This window comes from Quercus suber, unplaced genomic scaffold (assembly GCF_002906115.3).
Source record: "Quercus suber isolate HL8 unplaced genomic scaffold, Cork oak 2.0 scaffold_100, whole genome shotgun sequence".
Classification (NCBI taxonomy): Eukaryota; Viridiplantae; Streptophyta; class Magnoliopsida; order Fagales; family Fagaceae; genus Quercus; species Quercus suber.
In genome coordinates, this window is record NW_027069565.1 from 792,299 (window position 1) to 818,044 (window position 25,746).

Below are 25,746 nucleotides of genomic sequence, written 5' to 3' on the forward strand. Positions count from 1 at the left end.
GGACATTATCTTAGTCCATGAGATGCATAGTATGTGAGTTATGTGAAAAGTCACAGAAGATGTAAATCACAAGCTCTTTATAAACTCAGAATTTTAGTTCGTAGTCGGTGATGAAATTGGGTATTTCATCTGCGAAAACTATAACATATCAACTAAGATGATTTGTCATGATCATGGAAGTGGAGACTTCTAGTTGATATGTTGATATGTTTTAATAGTTAAGACATATTGAACTGAACCGCTGTGAGATTTATTATTCTCCTAATGACTGTCAAATGAATAATAAATCTCACGACTTCTATTTACATCAACTCTAAATCCTGAGAGAATAACGGACCTGATCATGAGATGTAGGTTGTCTTGATATATCAGGAGTGAGATCTATAAGTAACGGTCAAAATAAATCCCAAACTATTTAGGACTAAGAGTTCTATTTAACTAATACCTTTGATCTCATTAGGTCTTTTAGTTTGAACCATGTGTAATCTAATCACATATTGCATTGCTCTTTATTTATTGTGAAATACTTAGAAAAATTCAGATTTTCCTTCTTTTGATCGATCGAAAGTGTCCCTCGATTGATCGAAAAAAATTAAATCATTTGAACTTGACCTCCTGACTTGTTCGATCGATATTCGATTGTCTCTCGATCAATTGAAAAACAAATTCAATCGATCGACTAACAATCGAAAATCAATCTATTTAAAAAGTCTGATCACTATTTCACTTGATCAATCGAAAGTGATTTTTGATCAATCGAAAATCGCGAAACTCAAATTTTCAGAAATTTTCTAAGGCAGTTTTCTTCGTTTTTCATGAACAAACATTCAACATATGAACATTACAGACAAAGATTAATGTCAAAACTGAATTCTATTGATGCTATAGCCTTAAAACTCAATTTAACGTACTTAAATTTAAATTTAAATAACATCATAACATCAATTTCTGTTTTCATCAAATCATAGTTTCAACAACATGCAAAAAATTAAAACATAATCTTCTAACAATATGAAACTATCATCTCTAATTCTAAAACTCACAAAACATATTAAACAGATTGGAAATTGAAAACCGCTCTGATACCAATTGTTGGAAATATGCAAGTACACAGCGGAATGTTAATGGATCTACTTCATTATCAATCTATAACATGCACTGTGTAAATTTCAGAATTCAAGTATAAGAGAGCGTACCTTAGCAAGGTGAAATTCAAAACAAAGATTGAAGCACTTGGGAATACTTTTAATCTTCACTCCAATTCCACTTAATACCCAAGATGTGTGGTCTCTCAATCAGTTTCTAAGAAGAGAATAATGAGTGTCCAACACTCACATACAAACCATTTCATTCCTTATGAGAATTCTCATGAAAAGACTTAATGAAAAGTCACATGAAAAAGCCTTAATAAAATTTTGTATGTTGCTCTCCTTATATACAACTGATTATCTAATTGGGCTAGCCTTTTGGGTCATTCCAATTGGGCTCTAGTATGTGGCTTGGAGTGGGACCAAAAGGGACCAACAAGACTCTAGCTCCAATGAGTCTTGGGCTTTTCTGTCAACTCTTGACAAGTCCAAAGTTACCATTAACTATATTTAATACTACTATATAAATATAGTTGCACTCTAGGCTTATCTATAAATTATATCCCAAGACTTTATTATATATGCAACTTCTTCATTAAAATATTCGTAGTAATACAAAGTCATGAATGTTGACTGCCACTTTGTAGATTACTACATCTTAATCCTTGAGTACCCAGTTTAATCCTTTATGTTATTCAATATATATTTATGAAATTTAATTCCATAAATATATATTTAGTAATTCCTTACTAAAGTGGTTGGACCCAACACTCTGAATAACCAAACCCATTAAACTTATCTCAAAGGAATATTTTATATCTCCGTTAAGAGACTATAAATTCCAACTTGAAAATATATGTTCCATCAACATTAAATGCGGTTGCCGAACATACTGAGGTTTTGACCGTTACTTATAGATCTCACTCCTGATATATCAAGACAACCTACATCTCATGATCAGGTCCGTTATTCTCTCAGGATTTAGAGTTGATGTAAATAGAAGTCGTGAGATTTATTATTCATTTGACAGTCATTAGGAGAATAATAAATCTCACAGCGGTTCAGTTCAATATGTCTTAACTATTAAAACATATCAACATATCAACTAGAAGTCTCCACTTCCATGATCATGACAAATCATCTTAGTTGATATGTTATAGTTTTCGCAGATGAAATACCCAATTTCATCACCGACTACGAACTAAAATTCTGAGTTTATAAAGAGCTTGTGATTTACATCTTCTGTGACTTTTCACATAACTCACATACTATGCATCTCATGGACTAAGATAATGTCCCATTAGTTCATAAATAGATAGTCTCATATAATTAAACAACTTAATTATTCATGACATGCAAACCAATTNGGCCTCCATTGTCAGTTCATAGTGGTGTGGGGTAAACATCTCGTCTTGGCCTCGAGCCTTGCATTCCATGCGGAGGGTGTTTATTTTATGGTACTACAAGATTGAATTTCCTGGTTTATAGTGGTTTGATCAAACACCTTGTCTTAGCTTCGAGCTTTGCATTCCATGCAGAGGGTGTTTTTATCATGGTACTACAAAATAAGCCTGTTAAAGGGATGAAATGTGGCTACACATGATTCTAGACAATGGTGTACACTAGACTAAGTTTAATAGTATCCTCTATGCTGAGTTTTTACTGTTATTACTTAGAGGCCAAAGAAAAAGCGGCAAATTATTTTTGTTTGGTAAGAGTTACCATGATAGCATTAATAAAGAGAATAATTCTCGCCTGATCATAGTGATTGGTATTCACTCTATGCTGAGGAATATTAATTGCGAGATTAGGTTGTCGTTGCACCTAGTATAGTATGTTTTTGGGTTCCATATTATATGGTTATGGATGCAAAATATAATGTCCCTGCAATTATGTTCATAGTCTCAAAATAAAGTTGTCATAAATTTTGTCCTCTAGCTACTATTTTAGTTGAATCACATTAACTAAGAAATAATTTTGGACATGGTGCTTAAAGGAGCTGAAGTACATAATCATGTTTTGATTCAGCATTGTCATAATTTCCTATACATGATGCATTGATGGAAGATAGCTTATGATATGATCATAGTTTCCATTGTAATGCTAAAATAGTTCATTGGCTTCTATCTCAATTGTGCTACAGCATGAGATGCAAGAGTTAGTACTAGATTTAGACTTTATATTAAGTCTAAATGAGATGTTTTGGTATGAAATATCGTGCTACTAAACGATATTCGATATAAGTCATATTGAGTGCCAAGAAAAGCTGAAGGAGTTCCAATACCACATCATTATATGAATTGGAATTCTTGGATGTAGAGATTAAATGTTAATCTCATATGGATATGATCCACAAGTTCTTGTTAGAATCATTTGATCAATTCAGATTGTTTTGAAAATAAATTCTATTTATATTATCTGAATAGATGAGTGAGTTCTATGCAACGAAAGTCATCCTAAAAGCTAAGACTAGGATCAATATGATTTAATTCAAATTCTTAGCCTAAACTGAAAGGTAAGGGTGATAAGAAGAAGTATTATAATACCAAACAGTTGGGCAAGCAAGTTGCCCTAGTAGTTGCCAAAAGGAAATTAGACTCAGAAGTATGACCAATGGAAAGTGTTTCTGGTTTGGTTAAACTAAGCTTTGTCCATGATTGTTTTCTAGATGAAAATTTACATGTTTTACCTTTTAAAGAGAAAGTTTTTATCCTTTGGTATTGTATGTTTTGACACTTATGTCTAGATCTTATTAATCTAAATGGTATTCAATATTGGTGAAAGATGGGCTTTTAGAACCATTATTTTGTTAAATTCCCAATCTATGAATTCTATTTAGAGGATAATATGATCTAGGACTCCTTTATTGTAAAGGAATATATTATTAATGATTTCTTTACGTCAGTGCAAACATGAAAGAGGAATAAGGCTCTTTTAGAAATAGTAAAGTACATGATATGTATTTCCATTTGCTTATTTCTTTTGGAGACATACTCTAATAATTATTATACATTTTATAAAATTGATTTCAAAAGTTTGTTCCTATGACATTTATCAAATTGTGGATTTGGTGAAAACCTAGTATATGATACTTCTACTTTTGGAGATGTCCAGCACTTATGCTAGAAAGGAAGTCTGACAAATTGAAATCAAAAGGTAGAAAAATGTGTGTTTATGATGAGTATCCAAATGAAATTGCATAAGATTATTTTGGTAGTCATAAAGAAGACAAGATGTTTGTAAAGTACAAATACAAAGTTCTTGATAATGACTATGTGAATAATCTTAAAGAAATGTTTTAGAAGAAAATGTCAAATTTTCGTAAGACAACTATAAAACACATTTAGAAATGAGATGGTTGTATTAGATACACCACAAAGTATTATTCTATATATATATAGCTAGTACACCAGTACAATATCGTAGTGGGAGAATTGTAATTTCATACTTTTGGGATAAACTTTTGAAGTCATTCCACAAGAATATGAATATGATCCTCGGTCCTACGTAGAGGCCATAGATGATATGAATATGAATTATTAGATCAGGGTTATGTGAATAGAATTAGATTCTATTTAAAGTCTAGAACTTGTAGAGGCGCCTATTGGCATTGAGCCTATTGTTCTCAAATAGGTCTACAAGGAAATGAGATTGATAGATTTGAAGGTGCAAACCTTCAAAGTCAAGGCTAGTGGTGAAAAGATTTATTCATAAAGAAATGGTTCGATTATGAAAAGATTTTTTCACTAATAGTCAAGTTTGACTCTATCTAAATTCTCTTATCCATTATATTTCATTTTGATAAAATATGGCAATGGATATCAAGAAAGCTTCTTTTAGTGGCAATCTTGAGGAAGACATCTATATGATGTACCTAGACTTGTTCATAGCAAAGAACCATTGGTGATTAGCATGCAAGTTGCTTATAGTCCATTTATGGACTAATGCAAGCATCTAGGTCATAAATATCATCTTTGATCAAGCAATCAAATTATTTAATTTTGATCAAGTATTTAAAAGCCTTAAGTGTGTAAAGCTATATAGAATAATAAATCTCTTAATGTATGTTGATGACATTCTAATCATTTAGAATGATGTAGAATTGTTGTCATCAATAGAATTTTTGGTTATCTAGTCCAGTTTGATATAAAGTACTTGGGAAAGACTAGCTACATCCTAAGAATTATAACTTTGTTAAAATTTAGAAATTAGGATGTTGGGTTTATCTCAAACTACTTAAATAGATTAGATTCTAGCCAAGTATAGCATGAAATACTTTAAGAAAGGATTCTTTCCTTTTAAGTTTGAAGTTCCTTTATATAATAGGACTATAGTCCTAAGACATATAAAAGGAAGAACATATTAAGACGGTTCCTTATTTCATATTAAAAGAAAGTCTTTATGCTATGCTATATACTAAGCTAAATATCTATTTTGCGGTGGACATGGTAAGCAAGTACCAATTGAATCAAAGATCACTTAATTTAGTAAGAGTAAAGCATATACTCAACTATCTTAGGAGAATGAGGGATTATATGCTTGTCCACAAAAGTGAAGTTTTGATGTTTATTGGATGTACAAATACTGACTTATAGTTTGATTGAGATTCATAAAGTTGGACTTCAAGATATGTGTTCATCCTAGGTGGTGAAGATACACATTAAGTGTAAGTATCATCTCATTAGAGAAATATGAGTACGTGAGAAGTAGAAGTAGAAAAAGATAATTTATGTAATAAATTTGACTGAAACTTGTTTCCAAACCTTGCCTTAGAGTGACTATGAGTTACTCTAAAGGGAGATAAGTGTCAGATATATGGTAAATTGTCTTTGAGTGCAAGTGGGAGATTGTTGGGGTTTATGCCCTAAAATCCAATTGGTTTGCATGTCATGAATAATTAAGTTGTTTAATTATATGAAACTATCTATTTATGAACTAATGAGACATTATCTTAGTCCATGAGATGCATAGTATGTGATTTATGTGAAAAGTCACAGAAGATGCAAATCACAAGTTCTTTGTAAACTCAGAATTTTAGTTCGTAATCGGTGATGAAATTGGACATTTCATCTGCGAAGACTATAACATATCAACTAAGATGATTTGTCTTGATCATGGAAGTGGAGACTTCTAGTTGATATGTTGATATGTTTTAAGAGTTAAGACATATTGAATTGGACCGCTGTGAGATTTATTATTCTCCTAGTGACTATCAAATGAATAATAAATCTCACGACTTCTATTTACATCAACTTTAAATCCTGAGAGAATAATGGACCTGATCATGAGATGTAGGTTGCCTTGATATATCAGGAGTGAGATCTATAAGTAACGGTCAAACCTCAGTATGTTGGACAACTGCATTTAAAGTTGATGGAACATATATTCTCAAGATGGAATTTATAGTCTCTTAACGGAGATATAAAATATTTCTTTGAGATAAGTTTAATGAGTTTGTTATTCAGAGTGTTGGGCCCAACCACTTTAGTAAGGAATTACTAAAGTATATATTTATGGAATTGGATTTCATAAATATATATTGAATAACATAAAAGATTAAACCGGGTACTCAAGGATTAAGATATAGTAATCTACAAAGTGGCAGTCAACATTCATGACTTTGTATTACTACGAATATTTTAATGAAGGAGTTGCATATATAATAAAGTCTTGGGATATAATTTATAGATAAAACCTAGAGTGCAACTATATTTATATAGTGGTATTAAATATAGTTAATGGTAACTTCGGCCTTGTCAAGAGTTGACAGAAAAGCCCAAGGCCCATTGGAGCTAGAGTTTTGTTGGTCCCTTTTGGTCCCACTCCAAGCCATATACTAGAGCCCAATTGGAATGGTCCAAAAGGCTAGTCCAATTAGATAATCAGTTGTATATAAAGAGAGCAACATACAGAATTTTATTAAGGCTTTTTCATGTGACTTTTCATTAAGTCTTTTCATGAGAATTCTCGTAAGGAATGAAATGGTTTGTATATGAGTGTTGCACACTCATTATTCTCTCCTTAGAAACTGATTGAGAGACCACACATCTTGGGTATCAAGTGGAATTGGAGTGAAGATTAAAAGTATTCCCAAGTGCTTCGATTTTTGTTTTGAATTTCACCGCACCAAGGTACGCTCTCTAATACTTGAATTCTGAAACTTACATAGTACATGTTATCTATTGTGAATGAAGTAGATTCGTTAATTTTCCGCTGCGTACATACTTATTTCCTTCACTCCCCACCGAAGAAAATTTGGAGATAAAAGCTTCTCTAAATTTAGAGTTGGATGATTGGTTAGCTAGGGAAGATTTGAAGTGGCACCAGAATTTTTAGGGAGTTGTGGTTGAGGGAGGGGGATAGGAATACGAGATTCTTTCATCTCTCACCCTTTTTAAAAGGAAAAGAAACCAGATATCAGAGATTAAACTGGAAGATGGTTCATGGATTAATGATAGGGAGGATATTCATAATTATTTTGCAGAAAAAGTCAAAACTCTATATCAATCGAGTGAGCCTTGAATTCCCCACAATATAGAAAGCCTTATTGAGCGTTGCATATCAGATGAAGAAAATTTGGACATATGTAGAATTCCTTCTAGAGAAGAAATTAAGAAGGCTATTTTTGGGATGAAATCATTAAAGGATGGCTATTGGGACATTGTTGAAGATCAAGTATATATGGCCACATAGAGTGTTATTTTTATTTTTATTTTTTATTATTATTATTTTTTTTTTGTAATGGATGGCTATTGAAGAATTTTAATCAGACCTATATATCCCTCATCCTCAAGAAGAGTGGTGCTTCTAACCTTATTTATCATTGTATCTACATTGTTCAATACTCCTTGTTGTTAAATGGAGGCCTTTGTCCAAGCTTTATTCCCTCTTGTTGCCTTAGGCAAGGTGATCCACTCTCACCCTATCTTTTCATCATTGGTATCTTTTCATCATTGGTAGTGAAATTCCTATGAGGTTGGTAAATAGAGAAGTAAGTCGTAATAATCTTTCAGCATTCAAAGTTTCTAGTTTAGCTCCTCCTATTTCTAAACTTTGCTATGCTGATGATGCAATTCTTTTTTGTAAGGCAAAGATTGCTGAGCTTGTCACCCTAAAAAATTGTTTGGAAAATTATTATTCCTAGTCGAGGCAAAGTATTAGTGTGGAGAAATTTGGTGTCTTCCCTTCTAAAGGGGTTAGTAGACAATTTCTCAATCAAATTAAATGTAGTTGAGGCCTCAATGCTCTTCCCTAAAGCACCTCTTACTTGGGTGTTCCACTGTATTTGTCCACGAACAGGTCTCATAATCTCAAATTTGTTAAAGATAAGTTGGAGAAGAAGCTTAGTGGTTGGAAGAGCAAAAACCTTTCTTGGGCAGGTAGAACCTTAATCAAATCTGTGGCTTAGTCCATTCCAATTTACACCATGGCTTCTATGTAATTCCCAAAGAATTTATGCGATCAGTTAGATGCAGTGGTCCGTAAGTTTTGGTGGAACCCTAAAACGGAGTCAGGCTCATTCTGGACTCCTAAAGCTTGGTCTTCTTTATGTAGACCTCTAAAAGAAGGGGGATTGGGTTTTAGGGAGTTTTGGGAATTCAATCAAGCCCTTCTTTCCAAACTAGCCTGGTGGACATTGGCTGAAAGGAATTAAAGCTTAGTGGTTGGAAGAGCAAAAACCTTTCTTGGGCAGGTAGAACCTTAATCAAATCTGTGGCTTAGTCCATTCCAATTTACACCATGGCTTCTATGTAATTCCCAAAGAATTTATGCGATCAGTTAGATGCAGTGGTCCGTAAGTTTTGGTGGAACCCTAAAACGGAGTCAGGCTCATTCTGGACTCCTAAAGCTTGGTCTTCTTTATGTAGACCTCTAAAAGAAGGGGGATTGGGTTTTAGGGAGTTTTGGGAATTCAATCAAGCCCTTCTTTCCAAACTAGCCTGGTGGACATTGGCTGAAAGGAATTTTTTATGTTTTAAAGTATTGAGAGCTAAATACTAAGTTCGGCAAAATTGGCTAAGGCATCAAGCTCCCACCAATGCCTCTCCTATTTGGAAAAGTCTTGCAGGCTCTAAGCAACTGATTACAAAGGCAGCTTGTGTTTTAATGGGAAGTGGCAATTCTATCAGGATTTGGGATGAGCCTTGGGTTCTGGACCTTCCAAATTTTATTCCCAAGCCCAAAGATGGAGTGAATTTAGACGAAATTTTGTTGGGTTCTCAACTTCTTAATTCTGATCATATGAGCTGGGACATTAATAAATTAATGCAGTGGTTTTAAATTGTAACCATTGAGTCTATTCTTAAGATCCTTATCTCTCTTGATTGTTCTAAAGACAAATGGATTTGGACTCCAATCCAATCTGGTGAGTTTAATGTTAAATTTGCATATTGGATTTGTAAAGGCTCTATCCCCCCCTCTCCTTTTGCCACTTTGTGTAGTTGTATTTGGGAATCTAATTTTTCATGATAGGCTTAAGATGCTTATTTGGAGAATAGTGACTGGATGTTTGCCAACAAAGGAAAGTTTAAGCAGATTTATTGGTGGTGGTGACACAAGGTGCCCACTTTGTAATTTAGAGTTAGAATCTTCTGTCCACCTTTTTGCCTCATGTCCAGTTACTAAAGCTATTTAGTTCAAGAGTCAATAGAGGTTGAGAATGGAAGTATTGGGTCTTTCCACTGATCTTGACTTCATTCAAATTTTATTTTTCTCCCCTTTTGAGGAGGATCTGTCCTTAGAACAAAAAAAATGATTTTTTGCTCTTTGGTGCTATTCTCTGTTATTTAGTTTGGAAGTTGAGAAACAAAATTCATTTTGAAGGTGTGTTGCTTGAGTTTGATGTTTTAGTAGCCAATATCCCAAAACTGTGGACTGATCACAAAAGAATAAGAGTCTCTGCCAGTATCCCTCTTGTTTCTACACCTTTTGTCCAATTTTGGTTGCTTCCAGCTCGTTATTCTATTAAAATCAATGTGGATGCTATAGTTGGCCCAAATTCTGCTTCAATAGCTACGGTGGTGAGAGACTGGAGAGGGGAGTTGGTGTTTGCTTGCTCCCAAAAAGTGAACACCACCCTCTTTTTCCAGGCTAAGGCTGAAGCTATTAAATGGGCTTTGTTATTGGCAGAAAGATTGGAGGCTGTAGCTATTTCTATTGAGCCCGATTCTAAGATTTGTCATGATACTCTGATCAATCCAAGTCAAAACTCAAAAGAAGGGGCCAAATTTTCTAAATAGCACAATTTTAGCAAAATCAGATCTTGTGTTACGTCATCACTTGGGGCCTGTTTGGCATTATTATTTGTATAACAATTTTTAGTATTTAAATATAAATAGCACTTTTAACACGTATTTTTATAAATTTCAAACACCTATTCCTACCACGCAAAAAATTAAAAAACAATTCTTAAATACTTCTACTAGGTTTTGCAAAATTTGTGCTATTGGCAAATTTGGCCCAACGAAGGTTCATTACTGTTATTGTGGCTGGGAAGCACCCAGATGGCATTCCTCTGAGCAGCTTATCTTTATCTTCTTCACACATCAACAGGTCACACACACAGACCTCATCTCTCTCTCTCTCTCTCCCTCTCACATATTTTATTTTATACTGTTTCTACTCGTAGAGAAAATATTATTCGCACTGTAAGTACCCCCAGCTTCCTTTCCATCCTCATGACTCTTGGTTGATAATAACTAATATAGTTTTGATGATTCTATATGTCATTTTTTTTTTCTAAGTTATTGTGTCTGAAAATCGAAACCCATATCCGCCAAATTTAGTCTAAGTTCACTCATGACCCATAAAATAATGGGTCATGCTTAAGTTTATCTTGTCTAATTATCTGTACGCGAATTGTTTGCGGAAATGCCTGACCTAGAAATTCAATACACTTCATTAGCTTATGGTCAATGTTATCAAGTTATAATCACATTTGGCCACCATTTATGCACTTTCTAAAACTTACAATAAGATTGCTACAAACTACATGCACGGACTTAATAGGCAGCATGGCAGGCACATCATTGTGAGTAGTTGAATGGTTGGCTAACATTTATAAACCCAAGTTTTATGAGTTCATAGCAAATTCAGTTTCTACTAAAACAACTTCATTACTGTAATTGCCTATCCTATATTACTATAATGTCAATGAAAAAAAAGTTGTTCTTAATTCTCACATTCTATTAAGCCCCGATGGACATTATCAATGAATTGTTCTCTAGAGCCATCAATCTTGGTTGGCATTATTGGTCCAATTTGCTGGGAACTGAAAGCCCTCATAAACCCAATTATTTGCTTTGTCGAGACTCAAGTCGGATCAATAGTGCCAAGAGCCTTGTAGCTCAGCGGCATTGCCTGCTCTCCTTTATATGGAGAGCTAGGGTTTGAACCCTCCTTCCCCCTTTATTGTAGCTATTGAATTATCAAAAAATGAAAAAAAAAAAAAACATTCGGAGTTACCTCCTTCCCCCTTTATTGTAACTATTGAATTATCAAAAAATGAAAAAAAAAAAAAACATTCGGAGTTCAAGTGATAGCTAAGAAATGATGGTTTTCTTTGTGGTGCCTCACGTTTGTGATTTGAATCCCAACTCCCCCTCCCCCCTTTATCTACCTATTAAAAAAGAAAAAGAAAAAGTCAAATCAACAGCCCTTTCTAGCCATGTTTTACTCGCCCTAGTAAAATCCTGTCCACTATTTCTAAGTTTTGTTGGCTCTCTTTGCTGCTCTAATTGTGATGAATTGGATAACTGCATTGTGTATTCCAGTGAACCAATAAGAGGAAAAACTTAAATAGTTAGAAAAACTTAAGGAAAAGAAAGAAAGAAAGAAAGAGGAATATGGTGACCTGTTAGTAATTTATTGATTATACTGCTTCTGAATTCCAAAAAATCTCTTCGTTCGAGGGAGGTTTTATTTCCCCAGAATACAGGTATAAGAATCTTTTCTTATCTATTACCAATCTTTGCTGCTCTAATTGAGATAAATTGGATTAAGGTTTGAGTTTCTAATGGACTACACTATGACATGCTCTATAGAATGCCAGTGAGATGTTAATATCAAGTACCGTTCATTTTCATTTGTCTTTAATAATATTCAGTTGATTCTTGACTGATATGGGTCATGGTTTTAAAAATATCAATTTTTTTAGGCTATCTTTTATTGCTTGTGGTTATGTCACGGTACTTTCTCCTCACTTGCATTTTCTGCCAAGAACACCAAAATTGTCCCTTATTAACTTAATTTTTTCTTCTTCTTCAAGTTAGTATTCTAATGTTTCTATATTTTGTAGCATGTACTTTAATTTTGCAATATAATACATCTTCAATTGTTTTGTCTGAACTGCTTTCAATGGTCTTGCAGAATTTGGTTGCTGCTATTCCCTTGCTGAGTTTCCTCACTCAACCATAACGATATAGCCACATCAACCATAACGATATAGCCACATCAACCATAACTATATAGCCACATTGCTACTGGTCCCAACTATCCTTACATCCAGAATTTGACACCATGGCCAATTATCTGAAAGCCTTATAAACTCTTATATTCCAAAAAATTTCCCGTACCAAGTTATCATAACTAAATGTCACTTAGACTCCCCTCCATGTCTGTACTTCCCTCTTGTTGCTACCGCCTGAAGATTTATGGTTTGAAATCCAAGGGAGATTCTTCTCTAAATCCATGCTTCCCCCTTGTTCATTACAAAGTTCTATGGAGTTTCACTGAAAACAAACATTCATTTGTTAGAGGCAAACCACATGGTACTTTAATGTCTTCCACAAGAGATTGCATAAATACTAATAATCAGTCGACTGAAGAAAAATCTGCATCTTTTGATTGGGGGGACCAAGGACTAGAAGGGATTGAAGACATGGGGTCACCATGGGAAGGGGCAGTTATTTACAAGAGAAACCCTTTGATTTCGCATGTGGAGTACTGCACAACCTTAGAGAGGCTTGGATTAGGAGAGCATTCGACTAAAATCTCCAAGTCTAGGGCTTCAGTTATGGGTTTACGGGTTACAAAAGCTGTAAAAGATTATCCAGATGGAACACCTGTTCTGATCTCCATTGACATATCAAGGAAGAAGCAAAAGTTGAGGCTTGATGGGATCATTAAAACTGTCCTTACTCTTGGCTGCAATAGGTATTCTAATCTATTAAATTCAATTGCTTATCTCAGTGGTTCATTGTACATGTTTGCCAGCTTATATTGAGATCTTTTTCTTTTATATTTCACTCTAATGTGCTCCCATTAAATAAACTCTATTTCTCTGTTTCTGATTGACATGATTAAATTGGTCATGTTCTGAAATACATTTATGTACCTACTAGGCTTACTGGTTGTTTCATTGCATATTTTATGTGTTGCTCTAAAACATACTCTAGAGATGTCTTGAATTACTTACCTGTTTTCTGCTTCGGTAACTCTCATTGCTTGACTACTGAGCTTTGTTTTATTTCTATCTTCTGGTAATCATAAACTGAAGTTTTGGATGATTAAGAGACTAGGAATTCTATGTCCATAAAACCAGTAATTTGTTCTTTTGATATAATATCACATATTTTTTTGGAATACGTCTATGTAATCATATCTGTAATATCTGCAAGTGAAGGTTTTCTTTTTGATGAATTCTCAACAAAAGTTTAAATGATAATTTTCTTACTGTTGGCATTCTAATCTTATGAAGCCTAAACCAATATGTATTTTGGGTGTCTTCAAAATCAAGAGAAATGATTTCCAGCTGACATCTCTATTTCTTTTCTTTTTCTGACATACCTATCCAAGGCACATATTCTCTGGAATCACTTTTGCTTAAAATGTAATTTAAAATTCCATATTACTCTTGAAGTTAGGTTTATAGTGTTTCAGGAAATTCTGTCAGATTTGATCTGTAATGGAAGAATTATGTTATGAGTGAGTATTAAGCTAGGGGAAAAAGAGTAATATTATTGTAATCACTCTAGTTATAAATACTAATATTTATGTGTTAGGGTAAAATTAACTTAACAAATACCATAAACACTTTTTTATCGAAACAACATGGTATCATAGCCTATTTTGTGCTAGCGACCCTGGTGACCACAGCCCACCAAACTTTAGTCTCCAGCAACCACAACTGCCGTTGTTTCTTGCCGTTCACTCAACTCTCATTGTTGCCCATCACCAACCATGATTCCCTGGCTGGAGGAGTCGACTAGTGCTCACAACTGTTCGTTGCGATTCACTCCTGGGTCTAGTTGGTTTTTATCCAGCAATGCACGGCAGCCCAATGGAGCTTCTTGCTGTAACCCCAACCCTTGTGTGCCGCCAGATCTCCACTCTTGGGTACCGATTTGATTTGATGTAATTTTACATGATCCTCTTGTGTCTTTGGTTTGTTAGTGACTCAATCCTTTGTTTGGGTATTGAGGTTGCATGATCTAAAGAAGGCATCATTTTATCACAAAGAAAGTATGTGTTGGATATTTTGAAAGAAATTGGCTTGTTAGGATCTAAACCAGTAGGAACTCTATGGATCTAATGGTGAATTGTATGTGGATCAAGGGGAGCTATCATCTAATCTTGACAGATATTGTTGTCTGGTTGGCAAATTGAATTATCTCACAATCACTTGCTTTGCTTAGATATATCATTTGCAATTAGTGTTGTGAGACAGTACATGGTAGCTCTGCGTCTTACACATTGAGATGCAATTATTTGGATGGTGAGGTATCTTAAAGCACATCCAAGCATTGGTCTTTTGTATAAAACTAATGGTCACTTATGGATTTAGGGATTCAGATAGGGTCTGATCATCTTCAGGCCCCGTTTGGTTGGAGTGATTTTAGGGAGGATGGAAAATGGGGAGAGGAAAATAGGAGAGAAAATGGGTGAGGGTTGTTTGGTTGAGAGGGGAAGGGGGGAGGGATTTTGGTGGGGCTTAGGAATATTCTCCCCAGGCCCACCAAAATCTATATCTCCAATTTGGGAAGAGAAAATAGGGAAGGAGAAGGGTATTGAGAAAATACCAAAACTATCCTCTTCCCTCCATGTCAATGTCTTTTGTTTTTTTTTTTTTTTTTAATAATATATATATATATATATATTATTTGATGATTATAAAAAAATTATTTCTTATATTATGTAATAGGGACAATGGAGTAAATTTATACAAATTATATTTTCTATCCTTTCACTTTTCTTCTTAATCAAACAAAAGAGTTTTCCACTCCATTTTTTCATCCTTCCAACCAAACACACAGAGGAAACTAAAATCTATTTTATCCTCACACTTTACCACCCCCTTTCCATTTTCTATCCTCCAACTTTTCTATCTCTTCAACCAAACGAACCCTTAGACAAAAGATCCATTACTAGATATTGCACTTTTCTCGGAGGAAACTTTATTACTTGGAAAAGTAAGAAACAAAATACTATTTTCAAATCTAGTGCAGAGGCTGAATATAGAAGCATGATACACACATCATGCGAGCTTATGCGGATTAAGCATTTACTTGAGGAATTAAAGTTTGATGTGAAGATGCCTATGTCTATGTATTGCCACAATCAAGTAGCAATCACATTGCCTCCAATCTTGTGTTCCATGAGCAAACTAAGCATATAAAAATAGATTTTCACATTGTTTGGGAGAGAGTAAAAAGTGGTGTAATATCTACCTCATATACTTCTACAGGTATACCAAATCTTTATGTAAAACACGTTTGGATTGATGATATATACATCCCAGCTTGAGGGGGACTTTTATGTGTGAGTATTAAGCTAGTAATATTATTGTAATCACCCCATATATAAATAATATTTATGTGTTACCATTTTTTCACCGAAACAACAAATTATTAAGTCAAGGCATAGATAATCACTTTTCTTTACCCATTTTTTGAGGTGTAATTTTTGGGAATGTGTTATCTAGGAGATAACCAAAACATCTTGCTCCAGCTCGTTTTTCCTTAAAACATTTTTGGAAAGGCAATTAATTCTTGATTTATCATCTATGCCACTGCCTTTGATGTTTGACCAATTGTTGAAGGGGAAAAAAGTCTCTCGATTGCCATGTATGTTGTCGGAATTACTATAGTGTCTTATGAAGACATTCCTCCTTCCAAACATATCCACAATCTTCAAAAGTTGCTACCAGATGTATTTAATCTGTAAGTTCATATGTGCCTTTAAGAGAAAAAGTAAGAAATTCATACATAACCACTTGAGAGAATTAGACAGAACTAATTAAAACTAGGATAAGTAACCCCAAGGGCTTGGCTTTGTGGTTCCTATAGTTTCATGAGATCCATGAGGTTTTGGATTTGAAATCTCTAGCCAGGATTTTAGGGCCACTCCCAAAGAATTCCTTCCTATTCCTAGTATTTGTGGGACGGGGATACCACACCCATTTAGGAGAATAGTCAGGTGCTTGAAGAGCTTTGATTATCCTCGTTAGTGAAAAAGAAAAAAAAAAGGATAACTGAACCTATGCAGATCGAATTGCATGAAGTTTTGACACGAGGGATCACATGATTGAAGTTCATAAGATTCATTAATACTTGATATGGTTGTCCATGATTTTACATCCTTTTTTTCATTATTCTCAAGGTGAAAATATGTTCTTTGAAATGTATTATCTAGGAGTTGTAACATCAAGTTCCGAATATCTGCAATCCCATCTTTTCTTTTACTCCATTTACACTGATCTATGACCTCTTTGTAAAGGAAATTGGTATATTCATTGCCATGAATATTGTGGAACAGCCATATATGGCTTTGAAGGCTATTCTTCATGCCAAAGATACCATATTTAGTTTTTTCACAAGTTGCTTCAACTTAATTATTTATTTTATTTTGGTGCCATGAAAAAGGCCTGTGCTGGAGGGAGAAGAAAGGGGGGGGAGGGGGGGGGGAGCTGTTCCAGTCATAACTTTTTGTTGAGGTTGAGTAAGAACTGCCTAAGCCAGCATAATTAAACATAGTGGACCCAAAGTGGGTTGCAACTATGATACTTGGTTTATTCCAAGGGGTTATGACACTGCGTTCATATGCTTGAATTGGTGAGTACTTAGTTCCCCCACATGCTAAAGAATAATGTGACTCATGCTGCCCTACTTTAGAATTTTAGATCAGGCATGTGCATGCCTACCTTTTAAATTACAATAACCTAAAAGGTTACATAATGTCATTGCTAAAAGTTATAAGCAGATTCATTTTGGCACAATCTTAGAAATGTGAAAGCACGGTATTCTTATTATTTTTTTATCAGTGAAATACAATGGTGGTGAATTCTTAGGGTGGTTTGGCTTATGTGAGCACTTACCATTTATGGCTATATCAGAACTGACCTGGTCAGTTCTAAATAAAATCGCCAAACCAAGAATCATTCAAACTACCAAATGAAATCTGCGCTGAATTTTGTAGTTTGGTTTGGTCTTACTACTGTAACCAATGCATGAGTTCTTGTGTGCTTTGGTGCCTAGGTGACAAAATCTATGGAATGGATGCACTTGTATTTTTTTGAAAAATGACCACCTGTTGCCAAACAAGCAAAAAGTGTAACAGAAAGAAAGTTAAAAAAAGGAACAAATGAGAAAAAGTGAATTGTGTATATTTATATTTTGTTGCAAATGTGCTACAGATATTGGGATTTTTTGAAAAAAAAAAAGGAGGTGGTAATATTTCAATCTTCTGTATCCTTTTCTCTAGTGCTTTTCTTGCTTAAACTTTTATGAATTTGGATAGTTGGAAACTCTATCTTAAGGAATGAACAAATGCTTTGAGAAACAAAAGGAATGATTTCTTTTCATGTAGCGTCTGACATGACTTTTTAGGTCACCTAAAAACAAAATCTGCATGCATTTGCCTTTTGGATCCATTCCACTTGCATCTAGGATGCTGTCATTTATTTATTTCTGTTTCATATAATTTGATTCTTTGTTAATTTCTTGTTGAAGGTGTGGTGAGCCTGCTGCTGAGTGTGTATTCTCCAACTTCTCACTATTACTAACTGAAGAACCCATTAAAGAACCAGAGATAATCACCATGGGAGTGATCTTTGGAGATGGAAAAGCCAAAACATTTTCTGGAAGTGAGGAAGGAGAGGAAGATGATGAAGCCTCAATCGATTTGGATGACTGGCTGTATTTTCCTCCTGAGGAAAAAGAAATTGACATTTCAAAGAACATAAGGGACATGCTGCATGTGGAAATTACCATTAATGCAATTTGTGATACGAGATGCAAAGGTTTGTGTCTTATCTGTGGTACAAATTTAAACGCTAGTAGTTGTAATTGTAACAAACAGAAAGTTAAGAGTGGTCCTCTTGAAAATTTAAAAAAGCAAATGCAGCGTAAATAATGTCATATTAAATAATATAGAGTCCCATTAGAACTTCATTTATTGTCTCGTGCTTTCTTCTTTCATAATTATGGTGTAAAGGATTACAAGACATTTCAGTGAAAAATTAGTGATCAGGGTATTTATTCCATATTGTTATTTGAATGTTGAGCTCTCCAACAATAGTTGAGTACTGATTATACCAAGCAAGATTTAGACGTTTTAACTTTAGGCTAAACCTCCAGTTAAGCTCAAGCTGTGTAACTGATTTTGCAAAATTCATTCATAACATCGAGTCCATTAGTACACATCAAATTGCTATATTCGCTGATCCTCTAGCCAACTTCCTTGGGGTAGGATCCTATGCTCCCAAAACATTTTCCCAACCATTTCATGTGTGTGCATATATAAAATTCAATCTCAACGTCCGTATGCAACAAAGATTTGGTCTGGGAATGTTGAGTTACTCCAGCGCTGGTGCGTCTTGCTTCGCTAAACAGAGGTTTCCAAGTAAATGAAGGTTTCCAAGGAACGAGTTACTCCGAATTGGGGAGGGAGGGGAGTGTGAGCTTTTTGTGGCAAAAGCAAATGGAAAGTTTATATTTCACTGGATGGTTTTTTTTGGACCATTTTAGTTCATGTTCATTGTTAATTTGGTCAATACATTGGTAGCACATAATTTAGTTTATGTTATTTTTAACTTGTAGCAATTTCGTCTCTATTGCCAATTTACTAACAAAAATTGACTACAAATTAAAAATAACAGACACCAAATTGACTGTTACTAAAATGTAAGGATCAAATTGATGGGGACTCAAAATGATATTTTGGCTTTCTTTTTTTGGGTGCTGTGTTGCATTGAGGGGGATTTTGACCGTTGATAATTTAAAGAAGATAGATCTAATTATTACGGAGTGGTTATTCTTTGAAAGGTGATCAAGTGTGGGTTTAGGTCTAGTGTTTTGGGTTCAGGGTTTAAGAACTTCAAGATTATGGTAATTAACCGTCTCTCTAACTAACTTTACAAATGTGCCCAATTACCTCCAACACTTGAATTAGCTACAATTTGAGCTGCTTAGAAAAATGGACCCCATTGGGCAAGCCAGTGCTAATTGGCACTTATGATGCACAATGAATTGTTGATTGGCAGTTGCACTCCAGAGTAGCCCCATTAGCTTGTTTTGCCCTCTAACATTCATGTACAAAAAACACAGGGAGGACGCGAACCATATATTTTTTACAATGTACTATGGTTTGGGAGATGTGTCTTAGGAACCAAAAGAAAAAAAAAAAAAAAAAATTGAGCCTAGGGCTGTCCAACCCAACCGGACTTGAGTCAACTGTTGCCCGATCCGATTACTCCAATTTTTGGCGGGTTGGTTGCGAGTCTCCTCCCCCAAAATTCAAAAAACCTGAACCAACTGGCTGTACCAGTCATATTTGGCAAGATTTGCTAGATATGGTGAGAACTCTCAGCTAGATCCAACGAGATTTCCGTTGGGTTTGGTGAGATCTTATTGGATTTCGCCTTTATGATGCCAATTGAATCGATCGCCACCTGTTGAAGGCTTGATCCACCAATTTAGACAACTCTCCGGCTAGTGGCAGGTTGAGAAATCGTAGACCCCAATCAGGTCGGTCAGATCATCATTAGAAGAGTCTAGCGAAAGAGAATCCTCCACTAAACTAACGTGTGGAAAAAATTCCATGGTTACAAAAATGTTAGAGCTCTCAATAAAAAATCTATAGACAAAGATTATAGGCTCCATTTTTGTAGTTATAACAAATACATGAGGAAAACTTAGTATGGAATAAAGAGAGAGAGATTCCAGCTAGTGTAGCAAGATCACTTTTATGTCATGTCATGCTCATGATGATAGTTGTATATAGTAAGCAGTTTAAGCTATTTTGGGACTATGGGTAAGTAAAAGTGGAAAAGAGAGAATGTCTAGCTATTTATGTTTGGTAGACATTTATATTGCTTGGATTTTTTTTGTTGGAGGGGAGATGAGTATTTATGGGTAAATGTATGAGATATATTTATGAACTAAGAGATAAGAGGCTATTTACTGAGTTAAGAACTAAAAGCTTAAAAACTTAAAAGCTCGTTAAAGAACTAAGAAGTTGATTTATGAGCTAAAGAGCAAGATGATAGGTAAGAAATTTATGAGAGATTAGTGGGCATTGGTGTATCTCTTGGTCTCTTGGTATGTTAGTGAAGAGCTTTATTTATAGATGAGTTTAGGAGAGTGATTAGCAAAAAATCTTAGACAAAATTAGTCCTGATCAGCAATAAATCTCCAAAAGATTTATCCTAAGATTTTGTTAAAGATGATCTGTTCAGCTTTTATAAATTTTTGCCTTTTTGGGTAATGGTAGTCGGATGTTGAAATCCATCTAATCTTGGTTTTAATGTTGGGATTTTGGAGATTATCCTCAGGCAATAAGATTAGAGCATGCATTAAGGCTAGTGATCTTTGTTAGTTGTTATTAGGAACAAAGCTCCAAGGATTGATTATGTCACCCCAAACCAAGTGTCAATTATTGGAAGAATTATGCAGTACCACATAATTGGGGCAACACATAAATAAAAGCAAAACCACCATTTTCTTTAGCAAGTCCACCATTCCAGAAAAAAAGCAATACATCAAGAATGCCTTGGGAGTTCCTGAAATCCGAAGCTATGAAAAGTATTTGGGGTTGCCCTCTTTGATTGGGAGAAGGAAAAAAACATGTTTTGAATATATCAAGGAGAGAGTGTGGAAAAAGATCCAAGGGTGGGGGGAAAAACTGCCCTCTCAAGCTGGGTGGGAAATCCTCATTAAAGCTGTTGTTCAAGCCATCCCCACCTACACTATGACTTGTTTCAAACTACCGGTGGGATTATGTGATGAAATTGAGGGTCTTATTAGAAAATTTTGGTGGGGTCAAAGAGGAGCTAGACGGAAGATCCATTGGGTAAAGACCTCGTGATACACATTTATCTTTTCCCTCCCCCCCCCCCCCCGTTGGGTTTCAAAGACTTGGCTATGTTTAATAATGCTCTCCTAGCAAAACAGGCCTGGCGGCTTCTTCACAATGAAAACTCACTCTTCTATCGAGTTTTCAAAGCAAAGTTTTTTCCGAATTGTTCTATTTTGGAAGCACCTGTTTTAGCCAAAGGGTCATATGCTTGGCGTAGCATATTGAAGGGAAGGGAGGTTTTGAAAAAAGGAGGGCGATGGAGGGTGGGTAATGGGAAGGATATTAGCATTTGGGGTGATGCTTGGCTGCCCTCTATTCCTACACCAAGGGTCAGCAATCCAATGGGGATTGATTTTCCAGAAGTGAGGGTAAGCTCCTTGATCAATGCCTAAACTCGAAACTGGGATGGGGACTTGTTAAAAGCTTTGTTCAAGCCGGAGGAGGTTCAGCTGATACAGGGCATTACACTTGGTGATATGTCAACTAGAGATAGATTGATTTGGCCTCATACACAATCTGGTACCTACACGGTTAAATCAGGTTATTATCTACTGTCAAAGGAAAAGGAAGATTTGGACACTCCTAACACTAATCTTACCCCATCACAGAAGTTATGGAAGATTATTTGGAGTCTCTCGGTACCACCAAAAGTCTAAAACTTTATGTGTAGGGCTGCAAAAAATGCCATTCCTGTCAAAACAAACTTACTTAAATGGCAGGTGCTACAGGAAGATATGTGTGATCATTGCAAAGCATATTCAGAGGACGTGGTTCATGCTTTGTGGATGTGTTCGTGTTTGAACGAGGTCTGGGATGCTGATACGGTTTGGAGCTTTAGAAACAGAGCACATTGGGATGACTTTCAAAAGCTCATACGGCATATGGAAGAGGCTGGGCTCGACCTGGATTTGTTTGCCATGATTGTTTGGCTGCTGTGGCATTGGAGAAACCAGGTCAGATTGGGTCTTTTAGCTACTTCGCTCGGCAACATTGTGGATTGTGCTCGACAACAGTTGCGTGACTATAACCAGGTGCAACCAGTGAAGCCAGCGATCGAAACGACTATTGTACACACAGCTGCGACATGGTCCCCTCCACGAGCCCCTTTCCTGAAGATAAATTATGATGGGGTTGTGTTTCGGGAGTCCAACTATGCAGGTTTAGGGGCTGTGATCCGTGATAGTGTGGGCGGGGTGCTCACATCACTAACAGAGAAAATTCATCTCCCTCAGACAGTGGCAGACGTGGAAGCAGCAGCTGCAAGAAGAGCCATATTGCTTACAAGAGATCTTAATCTTAACTCCATAATACTTGAGGGAGATTCAGAGATCATCACTAGAGCAATTCAAGCGGAGGAGCAGTCCCTAGCTTCCTATGGCAATCTCATTGAGGAGATTAAAATGCATGCAGACTCTTTTCTTACTGTTAGATTTTCTCATATTAAAAGAAAAAGGAATTCTGTAGCTCATAGCCTTGCTCGACATGCTAGACATGTGAGCGGTTTAGTGGTTTGGATGAAGGAGATTCCCTCCCACATTTTACCTGTACATTTAGCCGAAGCTGGCTAACTTTACGTATTAATAATAGTCGATTCAGTTTGCTTCTCAAAAAAAAAAAAAAAAAAAAAAATTGGGCACAACTTTGTGTCAATTTTGCCAAAGATTATTAGCTTTGAGCTTTGAGTAAGATATAATATTTTTGCCAAATAATTTTTGGGTTTTTTTGAAATGAATTTTTTCTAAAATAATACTTGGGCTTTCAATAAAAGTTTTTGCCAAGAATAGTACTTGGGCTTTTAATAAAATATTTCCATGTGTAGACCTGAGCTTTGATAGTAGTTATTGTTAGGTGTAAGTCTGAGCTTTTGTAGTGATTGTCAGGTGTAGGCTTGAGATTTTGTAGTAGTTGCCATGTTAGTCCATGTAGCAATGGACTTTTAATGGTGCCATGTAACATTGGGCTTTAATGTGTTTGTTGGGATTTTTGGGTTTTGCTAACAAGGTAAATTGATTTTGGATAAGATGTATTTGTCATTTTTTTTTTTGAATTTTGCCAAAAAGATAAATTTTTTTGGCCTTATATAGAGATGGCTTAATTTTGTGGCCCAATTTTGGTAATGATATAGCGAATATTTATGAGGGCCCAAAATAATTTATGGGACTTAAGTAGGTATTTTTGGCGAGTGGTTAAATAAAATTTGGACATGTGGCATGTGAGAAAAATTGTACCTACATAGTGGTCTTTTGGAGCTTTTATTTCTTCAAAGTTGGTGTCCCAAGAAAGTTCTCTATGTCTATAGGTTCTAACCTCATGCAATTTGGAGTTACGATTGTTGAGATATCACACTCGTAAGGGAGGTGATGCGGTGTAGAAATTTCTGTAGCACTTTTCTTGAGAAATTAATTCCTCTTAATCCAAAGAAGATATCATCAAACCCTTTTTGTGGAAGGTAGCTAACCCATAATGCTTCAATAGGTGGTACACACCGGTAATGGCTAGATTGGTATAGTTTATTCCTTGAAAACGCTCTAAAAACATCACTTTTACCTAAAAAGTAATACTTTTAATCAGGGTTTTGTTTTTTTCTTGATATTTCATCAATTTTAATTCCTATTTTGGTTTGTGAACTATCTTTTTGAAGGGAATTTCATGAACTTTAAGATGGATACAAATTTTCTTTGATTGGATGGTTAGATCAAAAAGTCAACATTTTGACTAATCTCGGTTTGAGTTAGTCAACGTTGGTCAAACTTAGCCAAAATAGGCAAGCTTGGGATTTTGAACTCTTGAATTATTAGAATGATTAATCTAAGTCCCCATCAGAATAAAAAAGTTTTTTTTTTCCATGTAATTCCTCATTTTCTTACATTTTAAAAGCATGGTTTTCGCTTTTTAAGGCTTGAACCAGCATTTTGGCCAGCTAATCGAGGTTGTAATTCCTCATTTTCCTTTATTCTTCATTTTCTAGTTTTGCCCTCTCCTGACCCTATTTTTGTGCGGTTGTTTGGAGGTCTTCTAGGAATTAGATTTCTTCAAACTGAATATTTTTAGAAAGGTCTAGATGTCTAGTTTCTATAGGTTTTGCCCTCATTCAATTTGGAGCTATGGTTGCTAATGTATTGCACACATGGGAGAGGTGACGTAGTATAGAAAATTGTGTAGCACTTGTCTTGGAAAATTAATTCTTCTTAATCTGGAAGTGATATTGTCAAGAACTTTTTTGATGTGTAGATAATTCATCATACTTCAAGTTTGTTTAGGCCTTTTGCATCCGTTGTGGCTGAATTTATACAGTTTATTTTGCAAAAACACCCAAAAAATATCTTTTTAATTTGAAAAAGAATTAATAAGTATTTTATTATGAGTTTTCATGATTTCAAGATATTTCATACATTTCAACCTTGATTTGGGCTTGTGAACTGTTGTTTTAAAGGGTATTTCATGATATTTAAGATGGACACAAATTTATCATGATTGAATGGTTGTAGTTTTGGTCAAACTTTGTCTAGTCCCGTTTAGGGTTAGTCAATGATGGTTAAACTTAGCCAAAAATAGAAAATTTGAGATTTTAAACTCTTGCATCATCAAAAGGATTTATCCAACATTATATTGGGATAAATATAATTATTTCATGTAATTCCTTATTTTTTCATGTTTAAAAACACAAATTTTGGCTTTTCATGGCTTAAATTGGTATTTTTGCATGCAAATGGAGGCTTGACAAAATATAGTATCAACAATATTTATGGTTATATAATATGTGTGAAGGTATACACCTTCTTTTCCACATTTGTATACTAAATCCGATGGATTTAAGAAAAACTATCCTTTCATCTTGCTCATTTTGTACATCCTTAATAAATGTGGTGAGTGAAGGAGTATTTTTACCCTTAAATTGCACAATCTGTTATTGATTTTCCACGGGTGTAGGGTTTGTTCAAGATTGATCTTCCTACTCTATTATTTATATCCAAAATCAATATGATGAATGGAGGTGTATTTTTTCCCTTAAATTGGACAACCATTTATTTATTTCCTATAGATATAAAAGTTTATTCAAGAAAGACCTAGACCCTCGAATTTAAATATTTCCTTTAAATACTTGTCTTGTTGTGGATGCAAGTGCCCACAACGTGGCTTGTCATGGAGAGTACGCCTCGGCTAAGTGGACCAAGGCAAAGGGTATGTAAATGGAGTCGCCACCTAGATTAGGTCTAGGAACCATATGTATAAGTGCTGCTTGTGGAAGGACCGATCTTACCAGAGCACGTGTCTGTAGTTTAGGTATGGGGATGGAAAAGTGTTAGGCACCTGTGAGAGACCGCCAAAGTGCCTCTAAAAAAAAAAAAGAGATTTTTAGAGTGCT

The 25,746-nt window shown here is 35.1% G+C and overlaps 1 protein-coding gene across 3 annotated transcripts; it reads left to right on the top strand.

Moving 5' to 3' along the window:
* Positions 1 to 7,910: 7,910 nt before the first annotated feature.
* On the top strand, positions 7,911 to 18,567 carry LOC111994302 (large ribosomal RNA subunit accumulation protein YCED homolog 1, chloroplastic). 3 transcript variants are annotated; one of them, XM_065774855.1, is made up of 3 exons: positions 7,911 to 7,994; positions 12,456 to 13,241; positions 18,035 to 18,567. In XM_065774855.1, exons 2-3 carry the CDS (start codon positions 12,679 to 12,681, stop codon positions 18,435 to 18,437), a joined length of 966 nt encoding a protein of 321 aa, XP_065630927.1. In that variant the 5' UTR covers positions 7,911 to 7,994; positions 12,456 to 12,678; the 3' UTR covers positions 18,438 to 18,567. The 3 variants fall into 3 exon arrangements, with proteins under 3 accessions (XP_065630927.1, XP_023881935.2, XP_023881939.2); XM_024026167.2 differs by lacking the exon at positions 7,911 to 7,994 and adding an exon at positions 10,475 to 10,735; XM_024026171.2 differs by lacking the exon at positions 7,911 to 7,994 and adding an exon at positions 10,475 to 10,640.
* The last annotated feature ends 7,179 nt before the right edge of the window (positions 18,568 to 25,746 follow it).

Bases quoted from the DNA above. Each gene is read 5' to 3' on its own strand.
- LOC111994302 (XM_065774855.1), top strand. From the start codon at position 12,679: ATGTCACTTAGACTCCCCTCCATGTCTGTACTTCCCTCTTGTTGCTAC. The intron at 13,242-18,034 runs GTATTCTAATCT...TTCTTGTTGAAG, and splicing joins CTTACTCTTGGCTGCAATAG to GTGTGGTGAGCCTGCTGCTG.